The 23,778-nt window shown below is 38.7% G+C and overlaps 3 protein-coding genes across 4 annotated transcripts; all 3 read left to right on the forward strand.

The window, feature by feature from the left end:
- The first annotated feature begins 831 nt into the window (after positions 1–831).
- LOC107093454 (tudor domain-containing protein 7B-like) lies at positions 832–6,787 on the forward strand. Its single transcript, XM_015388505.1, has 6 exons — positions 832–1,586; positions 1,729–1,859; positions 1,986–2,134; positions 2,317–2,471; positions 5,725–5,807; positions 5,890–6,787. The coding sequence occupies exons 1-6, from the start codon at positions 1,051–1,053 to the stop codon at positions 5,970–5,972; spliced, it is 1,137 nt and encodes a 378-aa protein (XP_015243991.1). The 5' UTR covers positions 832–1,050; the 3' UTR covers positions 5,973–6,787.
- A 2,590-nt stretch (positions 6,788–9,377) lies between these two features.
- LOC107093452 (gap junction beta-1 protein-like) lies at positions 9,378–11,893 on the forward strand. 2 transcript variants are annotated; one of them, XM_015388503.1, is made up of 2 exons: positions 9,378–9,508; positions 10,226–11,893. In XM_015388503.1, exon 2 carries the CDS (start codon positions 10,240–10,242, stop codon positions 11,065–11,067), a length of 828 nt encoding a protein of 275 aa, XP_015243989.1. In that variant the 5' UTR covers positions 9,378–9,508; positions 10,226–10,239; the 3' UTR covers positions 11,068–11,893. The 2 variants fall into 2 exon arrangements, with proteins under 2 accessions (XP_015243989.1, XP_015243990.1); XM_015388504.1 differs by lacking the exon at positions 9,378–9,508 and adding an exon at positions 9,902–10,014.
- Positions 11,894–12,973: 1,080 nt separating this feature from the next.
- On the forward strand, positions 12,974–16,233 carry LOC107093447 (gap junction alpha-3 protein-like). Its single transcript, XM_015388498.1, has 2 exons — positions 12,974–13,335; positions 13,989–16,233. The coding sequence occupies exon 2, from the start codon at positions 14,004–14,006 to the stop codon at positions 15,084–15,086; it is 1,083 nt and encodes a 360-aa protein (XP_015243984.1). The 5' UTR covers positions 12,974–13,335; positions 13,989–14,003; the 3' UTR covers positions 15,087–16,233.
- Positions 16,234–23,778: the final 7,545 nt, after the last annotated feature.

Here is a 23,778-nt window from a genome sequence, read left to right on the forward strand (position 1 = left end):
CTTTAATCTAGATTTATTCCAAGATTGCAGTGAGATTAATCTAGATTAAAAACATGTATCTATGCCCACCACTAATGTGGAAGAATATTTGTATGAGAGTTAAAATGTATGTACATGTAGCTTCCTTCCTGAGCAGCAGAGGTATAAGGCTGCAGTCTGAGTTTCACTTTTGTTTTAGGTTTCTTTGTTTCTTTTGGCTTAGATAGCATCTCATAGTTTTGGGTTTAAAATATAAGAGAATTCCCAGACTCTTATTAAGCTTCTTTGTGCTTTTTGACCATTAGGGATGTTCCATCCATGATCATTCTTTCCTCTGATAATCCACCAGACATATGAAGAGCTACGCGGCGTCCTCCAGTCATCTCTTCCAACACCTTTGTTCAGAAATGTGACAAACGCTCTTGACATAAAGTGTAATAAATTCGGGAAGCTCTCAGCTTTATTAAAGGATCTAAAAACTGGTGAGTAGTAAATCAATGTAGTTCACATGAAGGTTGAAGTATAATGGATATTTTATTAACTTTAATGTATTTAATGAATGCTATCAATGCATCTCCTCTGTCTGCAGACCACCAATCATGTGATGCTGTGAGCTTCAACTACTTTCAGCCACTCAAAGCTTTATTTTCCCATCATCATCTTCAAGTTTCCCTCCATCCATTGAGGCCTTCAGAGCAGGAAGATGACAGCGAGTCATCCAGCCTCAACAACACTACTCTGCCTGGAAGCATCTCCTGTTTAGAGAAAGAAGAAAAGGCTGTTTTTCAGGATGAAAAAGAAGAAGTCTCAATAAACATCCTACCTGTGGTTGTTCAGAGCAAAGTGATTATTGAGGAGGAGTCAAACATACTACTGCCTTCTTTGAAAGACGCGCTCTCCGAGATCCAACAGTGTAACCATAGGTCTGTAGTAATCTGGGGCCATGGCGATGACGTCCAGGTACCACACCAAAAGCAAACCTCCTCCCAGCTGCTGCGTTTTCTCAAAGAAAAGGCTAAAAACAACGGTTCACTTGAGGTCACTGTTTTTGCATGTGCTAAAAGCAAACACATGGCAAACAATTCAGATTCTCCCACGCGGCCTTCACCTACTATCAAAACAAGAAGCGACCAAGTCGAACATGTTTTGACAGATGAGCGAGCTCCTGAAACGTTGCACGCAAACGTTCACCAAGCTCCAGTTTTCAGAGTGAAAAGAGTCGACTCGCACAGATCTTTGATCTACAGCTGTGTAATCGCTACAGAAACGGAATTATGGGACGTGGGAGACATCTTCACAGATGCTTTTCTGAAGGACTCTGTTCATTTTAGTACTTTGGAAAGTGAAAAATGCCAAACTGCGTTAGCTGAGTTGGATAAGTCTGAACCTTTAACATTAAAACCCCAAACTCTGCAGTCCACTCAGCCAGGACTGGAGAACTGCTCGAGGGACTCGGATAGGCTGGCAGATAAATCGGTAGACATTCCTGAATTTGAAATCCGGAAGTTTGAAGAGTCTGAAGTGGTTGTGTCTCATGTTGTCAGTCCTAGTGACTTCTACATCCAACTTGCTGACTCCCCTAAGAAACTGGAGGCTCTTTTTACAGAGTAAGTCGTGAGTTTAGTCATACTTCACAGCTGCCTACCATTTCTCCTGATTGCCTTTGCATATTAAATCAGCTCATCCATTTTTGTCGCTTATTTGTAATACTCTTTTATTTCTTTCCACCTTCTTGTTCTTTATTTGCAGCCAAGCAGCCAGTCGTTCATATGCTGAACAAAAATGCATTCCAGACATTGGAGCCCAGGTCATCTGCTGGTTTCCTAAAAATGAGCAGTGGTGTCGAGCTCAGGTGGTGAGGATCTCCGGAGTGAGTAGAAGTGAGTCCAGTTGAAAGTAAAATAGATTAACAAAGACCTACCTCTAGATGGCGGCAGAGTCACTTATTCAGAATGTGACCTCCTGGGAATTTGAGATCAACCTCTTCTGTCTCTTGGCTATCACAGATGGGGCTGGCAGAAATCCATCCATAAATGTGGAGGTGAAACGGTTGGACTATGGTGACACTTCCTGTGTGCCGCTCTGTCATATTAAGCAGCTCTCTCCAGAAATGGCTGTGCTGCCACTTCAGGCTCTGCAGGTTTCTCTGGCTCATGTGAGTAGTCCTGTACTCCACTATTCGGTTCAGTACATCACTTCCTGGATTTAATGTCTACAACATGCATCAATAAAAACTGTCCTGTTAGAAAGGGCTTAGTTCTTTCTGTTGCCCAGCCGCAGCTTCATAATGAACGAAATTCATTATCTCTGTTCAGTGATTTGCTTCCTCTCCTCCAGGTGAGGCCAGTTAATGGCAGAGATTGGACCGAGGAGGCGGTAGATTGGTTCAAAGCGATGGTGCATGGCAGGACGCTCTATGCAAGACTTTACCCACAGGGGCTCGCTGTTTCAGTCGAGCTGTTCCTGGAAAGAGGAAAACTTGGAGCTATGAGGTATTTAATTATGAACCACTCGGTTATTAATGCATTTTAGAAAAATGATGCCGTGTATTGAATTACAAAGTGAATCCAAATGCTCATCTGGAACCTATAGTGACTCCAGTGCGTAAGTGTTCATATTTTTCATTCAGTCATGTTACGAAGCCACGCTATAATGCTTTTTGTTTGGATTTTATGTGATGAACCAAAATAAAGCCATACATTAATTTAAGGCAGGAAGAAGATTGATAGTTGGACACAAATTTAAATCTCAAAACTGTTGCAGGCATTTGTATTTAATTCAGTAAAGTAAAATACCTGTCGCACAAATGGCACACTAAACAGGTCAAAGGTCAGTTTTAACGCAGAGCTTAGAGTGAACATGGACAGTGTGTGCAGTTAGTGTGGTAACAGAGGCTCAGCAGCTCAACAAAATGTTCCCAAGATGGGAACTTTGGCCAAGTGCTGCAGCGGACTTTGCATCGAACTCCAGAAGTTTTACACAGCAAACAGGAAAAAGGTGAAGCACTTGGCAGAAAAAAGTCCCAGTGGATTATAGGATGGAATTAGAGAAAAATGAAAAAAAGGCAAAACGGAAACACAAGAAAACGGAGGAGCTGCTGGAGGATGAAAGGGCATATTTATGCAAACAAATGGAGACTTATGACCTACAACTCCAGGAAAGAGTGTTGGCTTGTTTTTGCTCAAGTCACACTGTTTTCAGAGTCAAACGTAAACGGGGTTTACACCGGTCATTAAAAATCATTAAGTCATTAAATAATTTTTTTAAATGAAAGCCTTGATTGGCATTAAAATTCACTAAATGTAATTGTTGTGGCCTTAAAATGCTTTATTTAAAAAATAATAATAATAATAATTTCCTCAGATATATTATAATGTGATATATTTGTGCCGAAATGCTTCGGGTTGATCATAAAGCTGCATGTTAGAAAAATAATCTTGAGTTGGAGAAAAAGCTAGAAATTGGGGGAAAATGCAAATTTCAACAGAAAGTGGCTGGAAACATGGCTGCACACTAATGACGACGAAGGATTTTGCCGTTTTTTTTATATATATATATATATATATATATATATATATAAATCAATTTTGAACTTGTTGATGGCATTAAAATTATTTCTAAAAGTATTAAAAGAGCATTAAAAAGCATTAAATTAGAGTTACTCATTCCTGTATAAACCCCGTTAAAGCAAGGTGAAGTTATTTAAGACTTTCCCCATCTTTGAGTGTCTAATTCAAATTGATCTTTCAAAAATTGAGTATTAATACTTGAAACATTTGGAAGAAAATGTTCACAGACCAGTTGAGATGCATCAAACTGCTCCACATTCAGGGATGAGTTAAAATGAAACGATTATATATTTAGCTGGCTTGGTTTGCTTTCACATAGTTGTAAAACAGTTTTTTTTTATTAAGGGGTTCATGTTGCTCCAGTATTGCCTTGATAGAGAAGAAGAAAAATTACACTACTCTGTTCCAAACGAGACACTTTTAAACTGTCTTTTTCACGTTTTTGTGTTTTCTTCTTTATTTTTCCTATTGTTCTATTTGCATTAGGGTAAAACACATTTCAAAAGTTTGGCGTGTAAGGGCCAGAAAGTATTTAAAAAGAACTAGAAAAGCACTTGGAGAGCGCATACCTCCACCAAGCAGCAAATTTTGGCACATATTGTGACCTACAGCTAGAGCTAAAGCTCCCACATGATCTGGATCATTACCAAGTTTTAAGGAATTATTCCTTAGCATGAGGTGCATCTTTAAGTATAGGTTTATAAACCACCTAGACAAAGACAACCTCCTTGCATTCCCAGTGTGAAACATGGTGGTAGTTGCATCATGCTGTGGGGATGAGTTTCATCATTATTCAGCAGGGAAACCTGTTAAATGTGAATTAATGAGCAGAATACAGGAACAACCTGGAAGTAAACCTGTTAGGAGTTTTGGTTAAGGTTCACCTTTTGGTTTGAAGTGACTGTAAACAAACGCTGCATCTGCACTAAACTGAAAAGCTTTCAGTTGAAGCAGCCATGGGGTAGGATAGACCAGTTAGTGCTCAGTGCTAGATCAGTCGCATATCTAGGGCTGGGTACCGAACTTTGGTTCTTTTATGGTACCGACCGAAATGCTTCGGTTCTACAGAGTATCGAAACATGCCTCGTCTTTCGGTACCAAGTTTCGGTGATTGGCTGTAACACTTAACGTGATTGCGTCATCCAGGAAAAATACACAGGTGGTCCCGCCTACAGCCAGGGTTCATGTGTATCTGTTGTGAACTGGTTGCGAGCCTCGTGGAACCCCTTTAAAATGCCCCCCAGGTCAAAAGTGCGGCTTCACGTTATTAAGACTGATGCCAATAGTGCGCAATGCAATACATCGTGCACGGAAACAATTTAAGAGCAGAAAGTTGCTCGGTGTTTGACTGCAAGAAGAGCGGACCGCAGCAGGCGCGACCATCCTCCTCTCAGCAGCCCGTGGGCGGAGCAAAGCCAGAGCGGAGTGAATAATGCTGCTTTCAAACTGGACGCAGCAGGAGCAGCAAAATCACATCTGCTGCTTCTTTTTTGCTGCTTGTACCAGCTTCTGATGCGCGGCTGAAGAAGCTTTGCTGCTCTGGCTGCGCGGTCGAAAAGTGGCTCTGACGCGCGTTGGGCGGAGCTACTCTATCCTTTATTTGCCTTGCAGCTATATTTGCGGTGATCAGTGGGAATAAAGTAGTTTTATTATGTTTTTAAGTGGGAAAATTCACCTGAAAACTTCATCAGTGCAGTCAGTTCATCCTGCCTTCCAATATTTCTGTGGGAGCCGCTCAGACCCCCACATACCAGCGGTGCGCTGTCAGTAGGATCCCATTCTACGAGCTTGTTTGTCAGACATGGTAATTTTTCTAAAGGAAAACTGCTAAGTAAAAAGGTCCTCACAATGTAACAGTGAATATTAGACACTGACATTTTTTTTTATGTAAGAGGAAAAATGTAAATGGAAAAATCATAGCTTAAAATAAAACTCAAGATTTGTACTTTTTTATGTTGTGTATATTTCTTTTTCTTCGAATTGATATTATAAAACTGGTATCGAAAAAAGTATCGTTCAGGAACCGGTATCGAAGTGAAGGTATTGGTATTGGTACCGGAACCATACCCAGCCCTACGCATATCTAGAAAACCCATGGAATTTTCTCATCGTCAAGTGTTACTAACCTAACAGTAAAATGTTAAAATGTCAGTAATTCCTTCTTTTCTTTTTATAGGAGGGGTGCATCTCTTTCTCAAAGATTAGCTCACAATGGACATGCAAAGCATAAACTGAAGAACAACGGTGTAGTGAGAAAGAGTAAGTAGTTTGCAGCCGGTGATTTCTAGCTTCTCATGCTGGTTTGTCTTACAGTTCTCTTTATTGCCTTTTTCATTTAAAGGTGCTGTTCAGCTGGGAAAAAAGGAGCAAGAGTCTCAATGGGAGAAATATCTTATATCATGCTACTCTCAAAACAAGAAGTGAGCTCTGCAAGCTGTACATGGCCGAGTCTGTACAGTAAAGTAGTGGAATAAATCATTTACAGTCGGTCATGTAGCAAAGAGACACTTTTAATCCACTTTGTCTGCAACTTTTTGGTTTTGATCGACCATATCTGCCCTTAAACCTATTTTAACTTGGGGCTCAACCCTTTTTTGGTTTTTGTTACTATGTTTAAAAGTTGGTAGAATAACATATAGAAGTGTGATTAGTCTTTAAATTTAAGATATGCTTTGTTTATAAATGTCATTGCTGTCTTTAAATTATATATTTTCTTCTGTACATTTAGTTTATTTGGTTTTGTAAAGACTCTTCTGCAAGTGTAATATTTTATATATTAATTCTGTATTTCCTTTCTTGCTTCTTGAAATGGGGCGCCTTCCCAGATATTCCCACCATCTCGTCTGCCTTTTTAAATTGGTAGTATGGATCTGATTAAGCTGTAAAAGGAGTAAAATTCGAAACTAACTTATTTTTGTTACTGCATGAGTGCTTCGAAAAAGTTTTTTGTTTGTTTTGAACTTAAAAGTTAAAGTTCTAAAAGTATAGACCCAGCTTTAAAAGTTTTAAACTTTCCATGTAAATGTTCTTAAAACCCAATTCATCATAAAAATGTGCGTTCCCTTTCTCCAACTCTGACCAATCAGTACAGGTACGCATATATTGGAGGGACTAACAGATTGACTAATGTGGGGAACTGAAGCTCGATCTTATTTCTTTCAAGAAATTTCTCACTTCATATGAAAGTAATTTACTTTATGAAATAAGAAGCTGCAGAGTATATGAATCTGCGCTGCTGAGGGGACGTGTTACAAATAAAAGCAGCATAACAACATAAGCAGCTTCGATTCAAAGTAAAGCAAGTTTATGCATTAAAATCTTACAGCTCCTACAGTTTTTACATTTATATCAATTAGACATACATTTTACCAAGTCCAGTTTAATAATTAGTTAAATGTGAGAACAGTAAAGTAAGTTAAGATCAATACTCAGGATTCCAAAGTTAATAAGCAGATTAATACTATTTTAAAAGCTCTCAAAGGCCATTTTCATATTACTCGTAGTGCCACAGAGGAAACAAAGATGCCGCTAAGCATCCTGGGAAATTACAGAAAGTCCACCTTTAACTGCTAAGGGTGATATTAATCTGCTTAAAGACTGGTTACTTTTAAAGTGACAGGATTACTTTGAATTAGTTTAGTTGTCTCTTGTTTGAATGCAACAAAATCTGCTTATGTTCAGCATTAAAAAAACTTAATTTTAAGTATTCATCTGACCAAAGAACAGTTACATAAAACAAGCAATGTCCCAATGTCAGTCCTTATATCTAAGACAAATGTGGACAATATTAATCAGCATATTCAATAGTAACAGGATTATTTTGAATTCAATTCACTATAAAATGTTATTTTTGGTTGTAATCTGAATACAAAACAGCTGCATGAAGCAAGCAGCATTTAACGGCTGGAGACTTTGTAAACTGGACATTAGGAAGTCATTTACAGGGATAACCAATGCTTCCTGACCCAGGATGGATGATGACTGCTTATCAGCTGATCAGACTCCATAGAGCTTTGCTCTCAGATCTATGTGCTGAACTGGTTCCACTAATGGAATGATCGACCTGCAAGATCCACGCCATCCCTGTTCATCCCAGGTGTTAAAAATTAGTTCATTGTGTTTGAAAAAAAAAGAAAGCTGTGTTCTAAAGAAACACAAATGCATATAAACAATCCATACACATAGAATTTAAAATGCATTCTTGAATAGAAAAAAAAAGAAAGTTCAATATTGTGAAAAAAATAAGACAAGGCTTCATGTTGCAGTCAGCTTATTAAAGATGTATAATAAAGAGAGATTAGGAAATGTCTAAATAAAATGAGCTGATTAGGTGAAAAATGGGCATAAAGACCCCATCAATCTGCACTGCAGTATGCTTATAGATGGGCATACTGCACTGCAGATTGATGGGGTCTTGGTTTTTTGAATGAATGTGGTTACTGCTGTAATTATCAACAATTAAATTGACTGCCTGAAGCAGCATTTAGAACCATAAAATCTACGATAATATCATAGTCTTCAACTTATCCTGCCGGGGTTTTCTTGTTAATATGCTCAGTCCACATCAGACTGAAGGTACCATTAATAATACTATTTTTTTTTTTTAAACTGGCTACCAAACATATTTACCAGTTTCCACCTCATGCCCCCTGACTGCGGTTGCCACTGAATAACATTGATTTAGAGGGGAAGATTTGGATGCAAACTTTGAGGCACAGCTGTGATCTATAAAGGAAGATTGCTCGGCTTTGAGCGTGCACATGGTTTTATAAATCAAGATTTTTATTTTCACTTTTACTACGGATTCCACTGTAGAAAGAAGACCCCATTTATTTGTGTTTCAGTGCTATAAACAGACAGCAGAGAAAACTGGGTTCATTTCACTATGGCTCATTTTAAAGTTCTACAATTGGATGTTGATTTCTTTGTACGTTTCTGCTTTTTAAATAAAATCACTATCTTTGGCACACTTTAAGCTTCCTGTCTTCTCTGGATGTATTGCAAATGAGTTTTTGAGTTCATTCAGAGATTTGGCTTCTCCACTCCGACCTCCCGCTGGACTTGTCAGAAGTGATGCAGCGATGGCTGGGCGTACTGCTATAGATTATTTTAATGTATGTAGCATGACAAATGGAAATTGTTTCCCCTGGAGTTCAGTTTGTTACACTAAATTGTTTTTTTTTTTCTCTCTCGCTCTCTTTTGGACTTTTTATGAGAACCAACTGTAAAGTATCACTTCACAGGCCTCTGAAACGCTCCATTTCTGCATCGTGTTTCTGGGTGGGTTTAAGAACATGAGCAATGAGTGATTCATCTTGTTTCACTTTCAATTCATGTACAATAAAGTCAAGACTGCACACAGGGTGCTGTTGTAAAAGAGGGAATTTGATAAAAGTGGGTTTAAAGTGAGGTCAGGGGTGTTTTGAAGCTGGAAAAAAAACAAAGACAGCCCTGAACTGTAGTGCATTTATACAATAACATCATGCTGGAACAGCTGAGGGGATCATCTCATTATCAGTACATTATCAAAAAGGAAAAAAAATAATAAAGGCACGTATTTTGTTTTACTGCCAGCCTCATTCTGTGCAGCAGTGGCTCAGGTCAAAAGCTTCCTTCACGTCACTGCCCTGCCAAGCACAATAAATAATGAGGCAGGGCTGAGGCCTTTGTGTCCACACAGATTCCTTCTTTTGCCCCGGGGTGGGCGGAAATCGAGGCGTTTGATCCGAATTCTAAAGAGTCTTGTTGTCGTCCCATAAAGGCTGCCATTGTATGTAAATAGTTTATATAAGAGCATATGACTGCTACGGTGCAGGGCAGCGGCTAGTGGCGGAGGAATGATTTGCATTTTCCAAACGCACGGTGTTCCCTATCCAGCCTTTTGGCTCGCTAAAAAACACAATATTTGATTTATTTTCTTCCCATTTTGTACACATTTCTGTGTACCACCACAGCTGAAGGTAAAATACATGGTTTATCTTCTTCATCTTGGCTTATACTAACAGTCATTTTGTGTAAAGATTAGATTAGATGTAGCTGATATGCTCCCAAAATCAGTTAGAAATTAAACTTATAAATTGTTTTAAAGGAAATATCTTTTTATTTGATGTGGTATTTTTTGCCAAATGATGACACTGGTCTTCCTGAGTCCTTGATGTGATTACAGCTGTCCCTCTGTCTGTCCGTCTGTGAATGACTCGTAGGCCAGTTTTGGACTACGGTATTAATATGGGGTCAGCAAACCATGTGACTCAGCAAAAGTTTTGCAATTGGCTTTGATTTCTTGCATCTTGTGATGCTGCTTTGTGTTAGGCCATCGCCCCTGCTTTTATAGAGCAGGCAAGCTGCGTTGGCATTTCTTGCCAGCTGTGTCTTACAAGACTATCTTGATGTTCAAGTCAAGACTCAGAGTGGTCATCTTTGGCCCCGGCGTTGCTTACGCCGCTTGCACCGCCGGATGATCCTGGTAAGGCTCTGGAAACTAACAATTTAACTGACAATTTATCCTGATTTTACCTTAAGATAGTCGTGTAGACCAACTCTTCTACTAGAAAGGTTTAGTTTTATTGCATTGTTTTTTCCTTATCTTGAGGTGCTGTTTTAAAAATGGAAAAGCGTTTTAAAATGTGTGTTTAATGAAATAACCAGAAATGTATCCTACCTTGAACTTTCTGCAGACCTGGAGTCGAAGATGAACTGGGGGTCCTTTTATGCCGTGATCAGCGGCGTAAACAGGCATTCCACCGGCATCGGACGCATCTGGCTCTCGGTCATCTTCATCTTCCGAATCCTGGTGCTGGTGGTTGCCGCCGAGAGCGTCTGGGGGGATGAGAAGTCCGGCTTCACCTGCAACACTCAGCAGCCTGGCTGTAACAGCGTCTGCTACGACCAGTTCTTCCCCATCTCGCACATCCGGCTGTGGGCTCTTCAGCTAATCCTGGTCTCAACCCCGGCACTGCTGGTAGCCATGCATGTCGCCCACCGGCGACACGTGGACAAGAAAGCCCTGAAAAGGTCAGGGCGAGGTAGCCCCAAAGAGCTGGAACACATCAAGAACCAGAAATTTCAGATCACAGGAGCTCTTTGGTGGACATACATGATCAGCATCGTCTTCAGAATCATCTTTGAGCTGGCGTTCCTCTACATCTTCTACTTGATCTATCCAACTTTTAAAATGGTGCGTTTGGTGAAATGTGACTCATATCCGTGCCCCAACACGGTGGACTGCTTCGTCTCCAGACCAACAGAAAAGACAATATTCACAGTGTTCATGCTGGCTGTGTCTGGAGTGTGTGTGCTGCTCAACCTGGCCGAGGTGGTTTACCTCATAGGAAGGGCCTGCAAACGGTGCATGAGTCGCCCTGAGGATGAGTCAAAAGCTGCTTGGATAACTCAAAAGTTGTCTTCATACAGACAAAATGAAATCAATCAGCTGATAGCGGATCATTCTCTCAAGTCCAAGTTAACTGTGACCAAAAAGAGCCCGACTGAAAAGGGCGAGAGGTGTTCTGCCTTCTAAAGCTTATTTAAACTAACGAGTCCTGCCTGTCAAATAAGTATCCTCTGCATTAATGACACCTAAACTGTATATCTGATTATTTTACCTGCTATTTATATGTAATAAAAACAATTACTTGTTGTTTTCTTTATATTTATGGGAATGAAAAACGGTCTGCCTTTTCTTGCCTGAACCATTTAAAGTCTATGAAGACTTGGGAAAGGTTTTCTCCAAATTTCACATGGCGTACCGTGATGTGTTAGGTTTTTGCTTTTTATAGTGTCCTCTGCTCATTCCCACACAAGTCGATGCTGTGGGAAAACGTCCTGATTTACGCCAAACTTCAGTGGTCATGCCTTCATTTGTTTCGTTCAGGGTTGCATATCTGAGGCATGACAGAAAATTCCGATTGCAATGGATTTGATGAGATCTAGCAGGTCCAGACAGTCTGTACTCTTGAAGTTCCCAGTTTATTTGCCAGCATAGTTGTATATATATGAGCTGTGAAATGAAGAAGAACCTTCTTGCATGTTTCTATTTTACCATAAAATATGTGATGTGATTTTTTTTTGTTGCAAACGTATCATTTTTGGAAAATGATTCTGGATCAGGTTGCATAGGAATATAAATCACAGCAGGTTCGCCTTTTTTTCCCCGTTGAAACCATTAGGGTTATTAAACTTTAGCTGCCTTTCTTGAGTAAAACATTTTTTTTTTTGTCTGGTAGAGAGGGAACATCAATAAAGCATTCAAAATTCCAGATAAGACACTTGTTTAGCTATAAAAAGCATACTCTTGTATTATTGATGTTCAGATCAAAGCTGATACATGAAAGAGAAAGTCGTTGTTTCCCTCACATATTTAGGTAAATTGCTTTATAAGACTATAAAACTATTGCTGCAGTAAATTTAAATGTTGTAAATCTTTAAAGCCAGAAAATAGTCCTTTAAAAAACCAGTGTGTCAAAATTACATAAAAAAACATAATTCTGTCCATTCACTCACCAAATGTAATCTGTTACATCGTGATATAGGAAAATGGCTGCTTGGATACCTGCTGCAAACATTTAAGTATTGATTAATTGAGGTGTAATTAAAACTACTGATGTAGGGCTAATAAAAATATTAGCATTATTTTTTTCTCTGTTTCAGAGAAAATAAGGAAACAAACTTTTAGGTTAGGTTGTTTTTGATCTTTATGTTTTTTGATTGTAGGCGGACAAATCTGAAACTTACCTGCTTCGAAATTCTTCCTTATGGAAAATCCATGTGCTGAATATCACATATTCAAAATGGAAAACATGGTGCCTGTACCAATTAATGGTGATATTTTTATCCTAACCAAACAAGATTTAAAAAAAAAATTCAGTTAATTTCTGATTAATATTTTGAAGCTGATCAAAAAGTCAATAGATCTCATTTGGTCCCTGCATCCGGATTATTACTTTAAATTAGTTGTAATCAGACTATTTGGTCAAAAAGCACCTGCAAGTTTTCACATAGTGTTTTTTTTTTAATACATTGTTATGTCCTCATATGAACTTTTGTTGCCAGGCAACAAAAATGCACCAAATCCCATCCAGGTACACATTTTATATGAACCATGTTGGGTTCTTATAATTTTTATTAGAATAAATGTCTTTGCTTAAATAATGTGCTATTTTGCAACCAATTGTTTACTCTTCTTCTCTGCCACTTTAAGTGGTAACCTTACCTTACCATAGGCTACTCATCTCCCAATCATGCCACCCACCCGCCCTCAGTGATAGGAGATGGGCCCCTTTGCTATATTTAGACCCTAGGGGCTCTTTTGGCAAGACGGGCCTAACTGACAAACATCATTGGCTTGCTTCCCTGTCACTCAGTGTAACAGCTGGGAAAAAGGTCTTCAGAAGTTTACATTAGAGAGAGTCCACTGTGCCAAATTTAACCACAGAGGGGAGGGGAGTGTTGTGGGAGAGCAGGGGACATGGTTAAGACGGCTTCCAGTTGACTATGTGTCTGCGGTGGTCAGCGGAAGAGCCCTGGGCCGCAGCCTGGGTCTTGATTTCTGCCTGTGTTGAGATGTGAAGATGGACGACTGAGTCATTTGGCTTTTTCAAAGCGGAACAAAGCGTCTCGCTAGAAGGAGTCTGCTTTTCCTGTCCATTCAAGGGCAATGCTTGAGGGCCCTCTGATCAGGTGCCGTACTGAGGCCTGTCTGCAGATCGGGGCGGCCCCATGGAGCCTCCAGGACATGAAAAGCTTCGGGAGATTTTTTAGATTTACAAGGTGGTTTTCACCAGAACATGTGAGTTGTATATTTCATTTGTTAAAAAATGTTTTTTTTTTTCAACTTAACTCATTGTCTCTGTATTAAACCACTGGTAAAATCAAGAGCTTGTTTTCAAAAAATGACATTTTAGCCTGTGATTGTCAAAGCATTTAAGAAATGTCTTTGAGGTTGCTCCCAACACATCCATTCAGCTTACAAAAGTGTCATGCCACCAATTTATATCTATCTTTGGGAAACATTTATAACCTCGTTTCTCACAGAGGCTCAGACTAGCAGCATTCTTCAGTGTCTCAGGTTTGAACCTTCACCACATCAGCCCAGTGTTTGATTTCACCTTCTTCAGGGGATCACGTTGCTACGGTTTGGGTCACGAAGGCCAGGACATGCAGAATCATGCCTGAAACCTGCCTTACCCCTGTCCACACTTGCCAAATATATACCCTCCTAAAGTAATTTTAATCCTGTCTGCATCCTCACGGATGAGGCTGCTACTCATGCGGCAGCTGAATCCTCAGTTACAAGCTCAGCCTGTTAGACTGACCTGATGGGAGCTTCCTGTAACTTTTTGGACAATTTGCATTAATTTAGCATAAAGAAAATAACATTCAAAATCAATGATTAACATATGGTAACATTATTTTGTGTGTAACCCTTTATTTTAATCTTAGTGAGCGGATACAGCCATGGGAGACTGGAACTTGCTAGGAAAGCTTCTGGAAAAAGCCCAGGAGCACTCCACCGTGGTCGGAAAGGTCTGGCTCACGGTCCTGTTCATCTTCCGCATCCTCATCCTGAGTGCCGCCACTGAGAAAGTATGGGGCGACGAGCAGTCGGGGTTCACCTGCGATACCAAGCAGCCCGGTTGCGAGAACGTTTGCTATGACATCACCTTCCCCATCTCCCACGTCCGCTTCTGGGTGCTGCAGATCATCTTCGTGTCAACGCCCACCCTCATCTATCTGGGACACATTCTCCACCTGGTGCGGATGGAGGAGAAACGCAGGGAGAAAGACAGGGAGATGAAAGAACACGGAGACAAAGAGACTCCCCTCGTGGATCATCACAAGAAAGCTCTTATAAGGGATGAGAAAGGACGAGTGCGGCTTCAGGGGGAGCTCCTGCGCACGTATGTCTTCAATGTCATCTTTAAGACATTGTTTGAGGTGGGCTTTATTGTAGCCCAGTACCTCTTGTATGGTTTTGAACTGAAACCGATGTATACATGTGACAGACCACCTTGTCCAAATGTGGTTAACTGCTACATATCCCGCCCCACAGAGAAAACTATATTCATCATCTTCATGCTCGGGGTTGCTAGTGTCTCGCTGTTCCTAAACCTCATAGAGATCTACCACCTGGGTTTCACCAAGTGTCGTCAGGGCATCACCTTCAAGAGAAACCGTCAAAACCAGCAGAGCATCGCCAAGGGCCCGAGTGAGGCTGCCGTGCCAATCGTACCAAGCTATGATGACTACTTTCGAGGACACCGACAAGTCCAGCCATCTTACCCGCCGGTACCCAGCTATGACCTCTCCCCCCTGTCCGAGGGTACAGACTCGTCCTTCCATCCTTACCACAGCAAGGCGGCCTACAAACAGAATAAGGACAATATGGCGGTTGAGAGGAGCAGCAGCAAGCCAGAGGAATGTGACCTAAAGGGAAAAAAAGGATCTGGATCCGCCCCTGCGTCTCCCACGCAGAATAGGTCTGGCTATGGTGGAAAGCACAGCAGCAGCCGGACTAGAATAGATGATCTGAAGATATGAGGAGGTTTACGTTTCTTGGAAGGGTCTTAAAACGGTTGTGAGGGGAATCTTACTTTGTCGGGAAAGCTGTTTGTACATGCTGATCTCACCCTCTCACACAAGACGGCTCAGGTTTGACTCATTCCAACTTTGGAGGGGGATTCTATTTCAGAGGAGATCCAAATGTACATGTACACCTAAACACACATGGGTTACATTTTTCTAGATGAACTTTCCGACTTTACCGACATTTTATTTCTTATTTGATGAAACTTAATTGTTTTTTTTTTATTATTATCTTAGGCTGGATCATGTATTTGTTTGTGAAACACAAAGGTTAAGAGAATGTTTTAGACAAAAATCGATTAGTATTGGTGATTACTGAAATAACTTGTGCACGACATGATTCTTTCTGCATTGAATTACATAGTTTGGACAGGTTAAAATGGCCTTTTTCTCCTCTTTCCTCGAAGCTTGGACGCTTCTCGGAGTCCTGTACAGGAACGTGTTCGGCTCTGGCTTGACTTCAGTGAATGAAATAAGATAGGGTGAAGAGTTAAGTTTAGCTTCCTTTGCCTGTTTTGAGGTCACGATCAAGTTCACTTGCTCTGACTTGAGGAGAAGAATTGTGCAATACATGACAACACATGGGACACTGGATTGGCTGTATCTGATTCCACAAGAAGTTGGACTGGTGTCAGGAGTTCTAAGATTTGTGCTGTCTCTTTTGTTTTTGGATCGTGTTTCAACAGCCATGAAGTAGATAATTGTGAACACATTTTTTGGGGTTGATCCTTGTTTGTATGTGTATTTGTTTCCTGTAAAGCACTTGGTGACGACCGTGTTTGTTTAACTGCTCGAAATAAACCTGTCTTAAATTTGCACCGCCGGCGGTTCCATCGTGTCTCAGCTCCAAATCTGCAAAAAGGGAAGTAATTACATTGGAAGACAAACACTGCAGTTTTTATTTACTATGGTTTTTTTTTTATCACTATACAATGTTGTACTCTTCATCCTCACATTTACAGTCCCTCACAAAAGTATTCATACAAATGGTACTTTTTCCCATTTTATTACATTATGACAATTGACGCACCATTATTGAAGGAAACTGTAGATCAAGTGATGGTGAAAAAGGGCTGATTACATATGAGCAGATGTATTAATTCTAATTCGATAAGAAATTTCAATTAGGTTTATAAATCTATTTAATAGCAGGTTAGTTTCCTCTGTTAAGTACAGTGAATTGAAATATTTCAGTTGCATATTCCTGTTAACACAATTTGTTGTTTTCTGACTTTATAATAATCTGAAGATCCTTTTAGGGATGTGCAGGTGTAAGATTCATACATATAACACCTGCTTGTAGAGAGAAGTTTATGACGGTGTCTTAAAAAATCCACAGCAATGATGAAAACATGAAAGGAAACATAGAAATATCAGGATTTAGTGACATCCTAAATGAAGTGTCTGAATGGGCCCTATTTATCACCCCTGTTTCTAACCATGCAAAGTTTTAGAACAGGTCAAAAAGTATAAATCGTAACTGTCAAGTTAAAGAAAAACAATGTATACTTTTCAAAATATGTTAGAATAAGAAGAATGTAAACATTTGGTATTTAAATTTAACTCCATTGTGCAAATACGTCTAAATAAAAATACTCTGCAGCCACTGCCTTCTTGAATACTCCTATTTTTCAACTGAATTTTCAGATTTCAGGTTGTGGGGAATGGAGGCCTTGAAGTTAGAGCATAGGGCTTGGACTCCTAAAGTTCTGAGTTCAAGCCTCACTACCACAGACTGCCACTCTGGGTCCCTGAGCAAGACCCTTAACCCCACACTGCTCCCTGCACGCCAGACGATGGCAGCCCACTTCTCCCCAAGGGGATGGGTTAAATGCAGAGGTAAATTTCCAATGTTAGATCAATAAAGTTCAATTATTATTATTTTTGAATGACCTAGATCTCAATTCAATTCAGAATCTTTGGCAATACTTGCATATGGCTGTTAATAGACACTCCTCATCCACTTTGTCTTAGTTTGAGTTATTTAAAAAAGAATGATACGTCTCTAGATTTGATCAAGATTCATATTTCATAATAGCAAAGTCCATGAAAACCATGTATCCTTCCACCTTCATAATTCCTCCACTAAATCCTATTGGTCTGTCACAAAAAAATACAATATTTTAAAATAATAAAAGATTTAAAAAGCAATAACACAATGAAAGGTGTTGTGAATAACTCAGGATTAGTTTCACAAAAAACAGATATTGTTGCTAGAGTCTACAGAGTTCAATCTATCATAACTTTTTAGGTGTACAGAAGAATGAGTCACTCATTTTATATTTCACTATATCAAAACTGGCACGTTTATGAAAAAATAAAACATATCATGTTTAAAGAGTCATACTTTTTTTAAAACAGAGTACAGAAAATGTGCACTTCTGGTATGAAAACCTTGAAACTGAGAGTTGAAGAAGATAAAGCGCTCTCATTTCTTCAGACTTGTTTATCATTTCAACACTTGAGCTGTTAGAGGAAAAGCAAAACAGATTATTGGGTTTTCAAAAGTATATATATATATATAAAATAGTAAATCCCATTATGAATCATGTTTTTTTTATTTTATTTTTTTATTTAATTTGAGTTTTGGCTGGATGTGAGGGCTTTTATTTATGTTTGTTGATGTGCCAGAAAAACAATTATTGAACACTCAGAAGTGTTATTTGCACCATAAAAGCACCATAAATCAGTAATCGTGCTGAAATGAAAGTAAAAAATGAAAGTTTATCTGTGATCTTATGTTAATTTTCTTTCTAGGGAAGATGATAGAGTTTTTAAAATGATTGCAGATGAACAGTTATGGGTTATGATTTTATTCAACATGTTGAAATAAAATCTTTCGCCCCCCCTTCAAACATTAGGCTGACACATATCGCTGCTCATTCTTGCATCTGTAATAATGAAGCGTTTATCACTAATTAAATTAGATCCTTCCTTTAAAGTGGAAAAGGCTTGAAAGGAGTTGTTTCCTGTGGCAGATGGGAACTAATGAAAATCATCACACATTTGCCTTAATTGAATTTCCTGTTTTCTTGGTTTTTATATTTCGAAGAGTAACTTTAACAGAAATGAATCTGTCATGTCATATTGACGCCCTGGAGGAAACAAGAGACCATGGATGACACATTTGAAGTTATCAGAAATTTAGATGAATCTGGAATGTAAGCTGTTATTGAAACAAACTAATAAAAATCACGTGTCAGTTTTACAGAAGAGAGCTAAGTGTTATCATTTCTAAACTTGCAATTCTCTTTCTCTTTACGGATAAAACTGTTTTTTGTGCCGTTTTTTTTTCTTTTCCTGTTTTCTCTACTTCTTAGCGTTTGTCCTGCAAGTTCAGGCCCTGCAACTAAGGTTGAACTGAAGTAACTTAAAGAGGAATCAGCTCCGCAGGACAGATGCCATACAGTTTTGCTCCCAATAGTTAATGTCTACATTTTACCAGAAGTCCTAAATACAATCCCCTTTTCTTTTTTGATAGAAAAAGAGGATTGCTTTGTTGATGTCTGATTGCTGGACTCCAGCAATTTACTCCCTGATTCCTGTTGCCAGTGAGGAAATTACCTACATGGCTCTCTTTCCCTTTCCTCCACTCTGTCAGCTAATAACTGCTTTACGAGCGGTTATACCCCATCTCCCCATCCACCCTCCAATAGTATCACCACTTACTAGCTCCCACCTGGAAAGGAAGGACAACCATTAAACCCTGAACAGCCATGAGATAAATATTTCCATGGATGGATTATGAAACACAGATTGGACTGAAAATTCTTTTAGAGCGTAACCTCTCTGCCACTCTACTGCCAGAGAAGGAGCATCACAGGTGCATCCTGGACTCCCTGTGGGTCCTTCTATAAACGCCTGGTCCCCCACACACCTGATTTCTCTTTTACCTGTGATTTCCCAGGTAACAGAGGAGAAAATCCTCTCCGTTGCTGGGCACATTCATCAAACATTGAACTCAGAATGACTCGGCACAAAGATCCAGCAGAGACTAAATAAAAGCAGGGCCTTGAAAGTCACAGAGTTTGGAAGCAGCTAGAAATAGCTGGTGGTTTTTCTCCTCTTTCCTAACCACTGCAAAACCCCTCATCTACTCAGACAGAGATTAACACTAGCAGTTACAGGGACAAGGTTTCCAGCTAATCAGTTTGGGTTTTGATAATTTCATTATATTTTATCTGTTTTTACTTTGCCTAAAAAGACAAACAGTATAGCAACTGTATGATAGCTGTCTGTAACATCAGAGCAAATGCGAGGCTGATAAAAAGGACCAGCTGTGTTGTAGGAACTTCTCTGGAAATTATTTCACAAGGAAGAATTATCCATTAATCTAACGGTACGGAAAACAGTAAGCATCCTCTTCCTCAGGCTGTTAAAAAACCAGGGGCGGAGCTAGATGGGGGGCCAGGGGTGGCCATGGCCACCCTTAGCCAATCCCCTACCATTTATTTCCCTTTAATATAGACGGTGGCAGCAGTAATACTCTCAAGTGGAATATCAAAACATTTACATTTTTCATATATTAACAATTACTTGTCAACAAAAACGTTGTGGTTAATTATGCACATCAATATAATAACATTAAAGATGATTAGTACAGAATTCAAGCACAAATTGATTTAGTAATTTATGGGGTAAAGAGAAAAGCAAGTCATCTAGGAGTCTTCAGTGAAATCATAGATACATATCTGTTATAATAAAAACGTATTAATCAATTTATGTAGATATTAGTACTTGTAAATATCAATTTTATGCAGAATGATTACTGATAAAAGTAGGTAAGTAATGACGATGGAAAAGATGTTCACCCAAAACTCAAACCTGAAAGAGTTCTATCCACTATACCTTTAATCCAGAAAGCACGGATGTTTAAATATATTTGTCTATTTGTTAGCAAAAGGTGTAGGAAAGTATAGTTTGTCTTTATTTAGAAAATATGGATTTTTGTTATGGATGGTGTAGATTGACCGTGAGGTTTTAGTGCCTATCTGCTCTCGGCCACCCCCTCAGTGTACATTGGTTATTGCCTGGCCATCCTCATAAAAAATTTCTGGCTACACCTCTATAAACAGCAGACTGTCTTAAGTTCAACCACTACAGCTATCAACATCTACAATGGAAAAACGATCTAGAAATAAGTAAATATTTCTTAAATTATGTGTATTTAGCCTTAATTTGAGTAGGTAAATGAGATGGTTTGCCAATGGAATGAGAATTTTTACTCTTACAATAAGATAATTAGATAGAATGCACTTGAAATAAGACAATGCAATTATGTTTTCCTTTTTTAAACGTAAATAGTCCTGTTTCATTGGCAAAATGTCTCTTTTGATTCCTCAATTAGAGGACTTATTTTTATAAAAAATGATTTATCTAGAGTTAGGTTTTTTCCAGTGAACAACTCGATGAAACGCTGAGTTAATAAATCATTTAATTTTCTTTTGGGATGTATCGGGTAGTTTTGAATTGTACTGCATTGCATTGTAAATGCTCTAAATTAAGTTTAAAAGCTAATTTGACATTGTGCTTGGAATCCTGAGGTTCTGAGTTCAAACCTCAATCCCACAGACTGCCACTCTGGGTCCCTGAGCAAGACCCTTAACCCCACACTGCTCCCTGGGTGCCACACGATGGCAGCCCACTGCTTCCAAAGGGGATGGGTTAAATGCAGAGAGTTCATTCCGTTGCTCTGTACTTGTGACTGTATAATGACTATAAAAAAATTGTCGAAAAAAACAAAACAAATTTGCTCCTTCCATCTATTTGTATATGAAGGCCATTTAGTTTAGTTTTATTAGTTCATTTAAAAGTTTTTACCAAATAAGTTTAACATCGGTGAATTATTTTTTTCCTATTCCTAATGTGAACAATGTTAACTATAAGACCATGATTTGAGATTAAGTTACACTTTCACCTGTTGTTCTAACAAATGAGTATTTACAGGAAATCAAGTTACAGATAAATAGATATTGAATAATAAATGCACAGCAACCTTCTCCTGGAATATAAGCTAATTATTTTAACTTTCCTTTTAGCTCCTTCCTGGAGCCTTAAACTGGAAAGCTGTTTAAACATATTATCTTTAAATATCTGCAATATATTAGCAGCCAGTTTGCCAAATGCTGCTGCCTTCGAGCAGTCTAAACGAAACATTACAGAATGTTCTGAAATAAAGGGCATCGTTTTTTATGCCTAATAATTTTTGACTGAAAAACATTTCAAGATATATTTTTTTATGTTTTAATAAAGTTAGTGTCATGATTTTTAGGCAGACATCCGACCCACATGCGGAACACGCTTCAGGAGACATTTTTAAGAACGTTATTTTTAAAGCAGGAGAGCTGGCGACGGAATCTGGAAGGGTCAGCTGTCAGGGAAACACAGCAAAGGTTACTTGTCTTGTAGATGAGGAATTGATGTTATCCCTTACTGCTAGAAAGGTTTGCTTTGAGGAGCAGGATCCTAGAAGGAGAAACAGGATCCTGAAAGCTGGTAGCAGAACGTAGTTTCTCCAGGAGTAATTCAGGTTTTGAAGGTCAGGGTGAGCAGGGTTTGGTCTGAGCAGGTGCCATAATGGCAGATCAGAGGCTTGGAGTGAAGGAGAACCATGGAACATCTTAGAAAAATTATAACTTGGAATCAACCTGAGAGATCAGAACAGAGAAATAGTCACGTTTCAGAAAACCGCAGGAGACTACAGGGTGGCTGAGTGCTACCATGAGGGTTAAAACTCTGGCAATGAAGTGCTGGCAGTAAGCTCCTTATCAAACTCTCTGTTAATGAGCATGGATGAGAAACATCTGTGCTCCTCCAGCAGCCAGCTTCAGAAAACACCTGTAAGAAAAAATCAGAGGGCGGCCCCAAGAGGGAGCCAGACTCCAGGATCCTGACCCAGAAAAATGCTGCAGCTTGAAAAGCTTAACATGCAGAGTTTAGTTTTAGAATATACTTTTTAATGAAATTAAGCTAATATCTGTACTTGCTACAAATGGATGGATTCTAATGAGAATAATTATAGTTATATCAGGTTTTATATTAGTGCACTAAGCTTTCTGTTTATCTACTCTCAAAAATGTTTAAATATTTTCACAAAATCATCTACTATCAGATTTTTGTGGCCTGTTTTGACTTCATAAACTGCAGCTTACACACATAGAGCACAGAACTTTTTAAAGTGTCAAGAGATTAAAAGCAAATTACCACACTGGAAAAAATCTTAACTATAATTTAAAATAAGAAAACACAATTGCATTGTCTTATATCAAGTGCATGTTATCAAAATATCTTATCTTAAGAGTAAAAATACTCATTCCATTGACAAATCATCTCATTTACCTACTCGAATTAAGGGTAAATACACTTAATTTAAGACATTTTTACTTATTTCTAGGTCGGTTTTCCAGCGCAAGAGCAGTAGCAATTAAACCCTCAACATGATGCACTTACCACTGTACCGTTTTAATATCTTGGTATGCTGTTTATTCATGCAAAATGATGTATATGGTTTATGATGCATAGGTTTGCTGTGGAAGATTTGTAGCGTAGGACTGATATCAGTAGATTAATAGTATGAATCACTTTTCAACTGAATCCCTGTTGGCCTCAAGAGCTATCCAAAACTATTTGACAGATTTAAGCGCAACCCCTGATATTAAATAAAACCCTCCATGTTAAAAAAACAACTTGAGTGTGTAGAAGATAGTTTGATTTAAATAAAAAACATCTTATTTTATGAACCTAGTTTTGGTCGGCTCATTTGTATTTGAATGAGACATTTTCAAGATGTCAGTGTTTTTGATTGTTGTGATTTTATGTTTTATGAATATCATATGCTGTGTTTTAGCAGTGATTGTGCAGATGAAGGATTTGCTTCTAAGAAGATCAAATGTTTGCTTGTCCTGCTTCAGTGTTCATATGGTTCCAGTTAGATGCAATAAAGACCCGTACATGAGGGCAAGGAGCCAAATCCCTGCACTGCAAAACATTTTTAAATCTCAATAAGTCGTTTTTTTCTTAAAATAAGTGAATTTTTTCTTGAATTGAGGAGGTAAGTTAGACAATTTACCAATGGAACAAGACACTGTACATTTAAAATAATAATAATAATAATAAAAAATGGATTGTTTTATTTCAAGCACATATATAAAATCTTCTTATTTTAAGAGTTAAAAAAAATCATTACATTGACAAATGGAATGATTAACTTAATAGTGACCTTTCTAATAGGTTGAATGTATGAGTTTAGTAGAATTGTTCTTCTGCTCTTCTGCTATACTTTTATTTTAGAACTGATAAACTTTTATTTGTGAATGGAGGGCGCCATCTGCTGGACAAATAATTCATATTCTTAACAGCGTTTACTTTCTATTAGTCATATATGCTGGTGAAGATTCTCAGTGAAGGAAGACACCTTCAAACTTGGAAAAAAAAAAATAAAAAAAAATAAAAATATATATATATATATATATATATAAAAGAAGCTTGAGAAATACCAAGGGCTCAAAGAGGAGCTAGAAAAGATGTGGAAAGTAAGAGCAGCAGTGGTGCCAGTGGTAATTGGAGCACTGGGGGCTGTGCCCCCCAAACTGGGAGAGTGGCTACAGCAGATTCCAGGTAAAACATCAGAGGTCTCTGTCCAGAAGAG

Source organism: Cyprinodon variegatus, unplaced genomic scaffold (genome assembly GCF_000732505.1).
Source record: "Cyprinodon variegatus isolate N-32 unplaced genomic scaffold, C_variegatus-1.0 Scaffold425, whole genome shotgun sequence".
In the NCBI taxonomy this organism is placed as follows: Eukaryota; Metazoa; Chordata; class Actinopteri; order Cyprinodontiformes; family Cyprinodontidae; genus Cyprinodon; species Cyprinodon variegatus.

What these genes read in the sequence shown, in the direction of transcription:
- LOC107093454 (XM_015388505.1), top strand. Translation starts at nt 1,051, where the DNA reads ATGGCAAACAATTCAGATTCTCCCACGCGGCCTTCACCTACTATCAAA. An exon ending in GATCTCCGGAGTGAGTAGAA is followed by an intron (nt 1,860 to 1,985) that starts GTGAGTCCAGTT and finishes TGGCTATCACAG; the next exon opens with ATGGGGCTGGCAGAAATCCA. An exon ending in GGAAAACTTGGAGCTATGAG is followed by an intron (nt 2,472 to 5,724) that starts GTATTTAATTAT and finishes TTCTTTTTATAG; the next exon opens with GAGGGGTGCATCTCTTTCTC.
- LOC107093452 (XM_015388503.1), top strand. Translation starts at nt 10,240, where the DNA reads ATGAACTGGGGGTCCTTTTATGCCGTGATCAGCGGCGTAAACAGGCAT.
- LOC107093447 (XM_015388498.1), top strand. Translation starts at nt 14,004, where the DNA reads ATGGGAGACTGGAACTTGCTAGGAAAGCTTCTGGAAAAAGCCCAGGAG.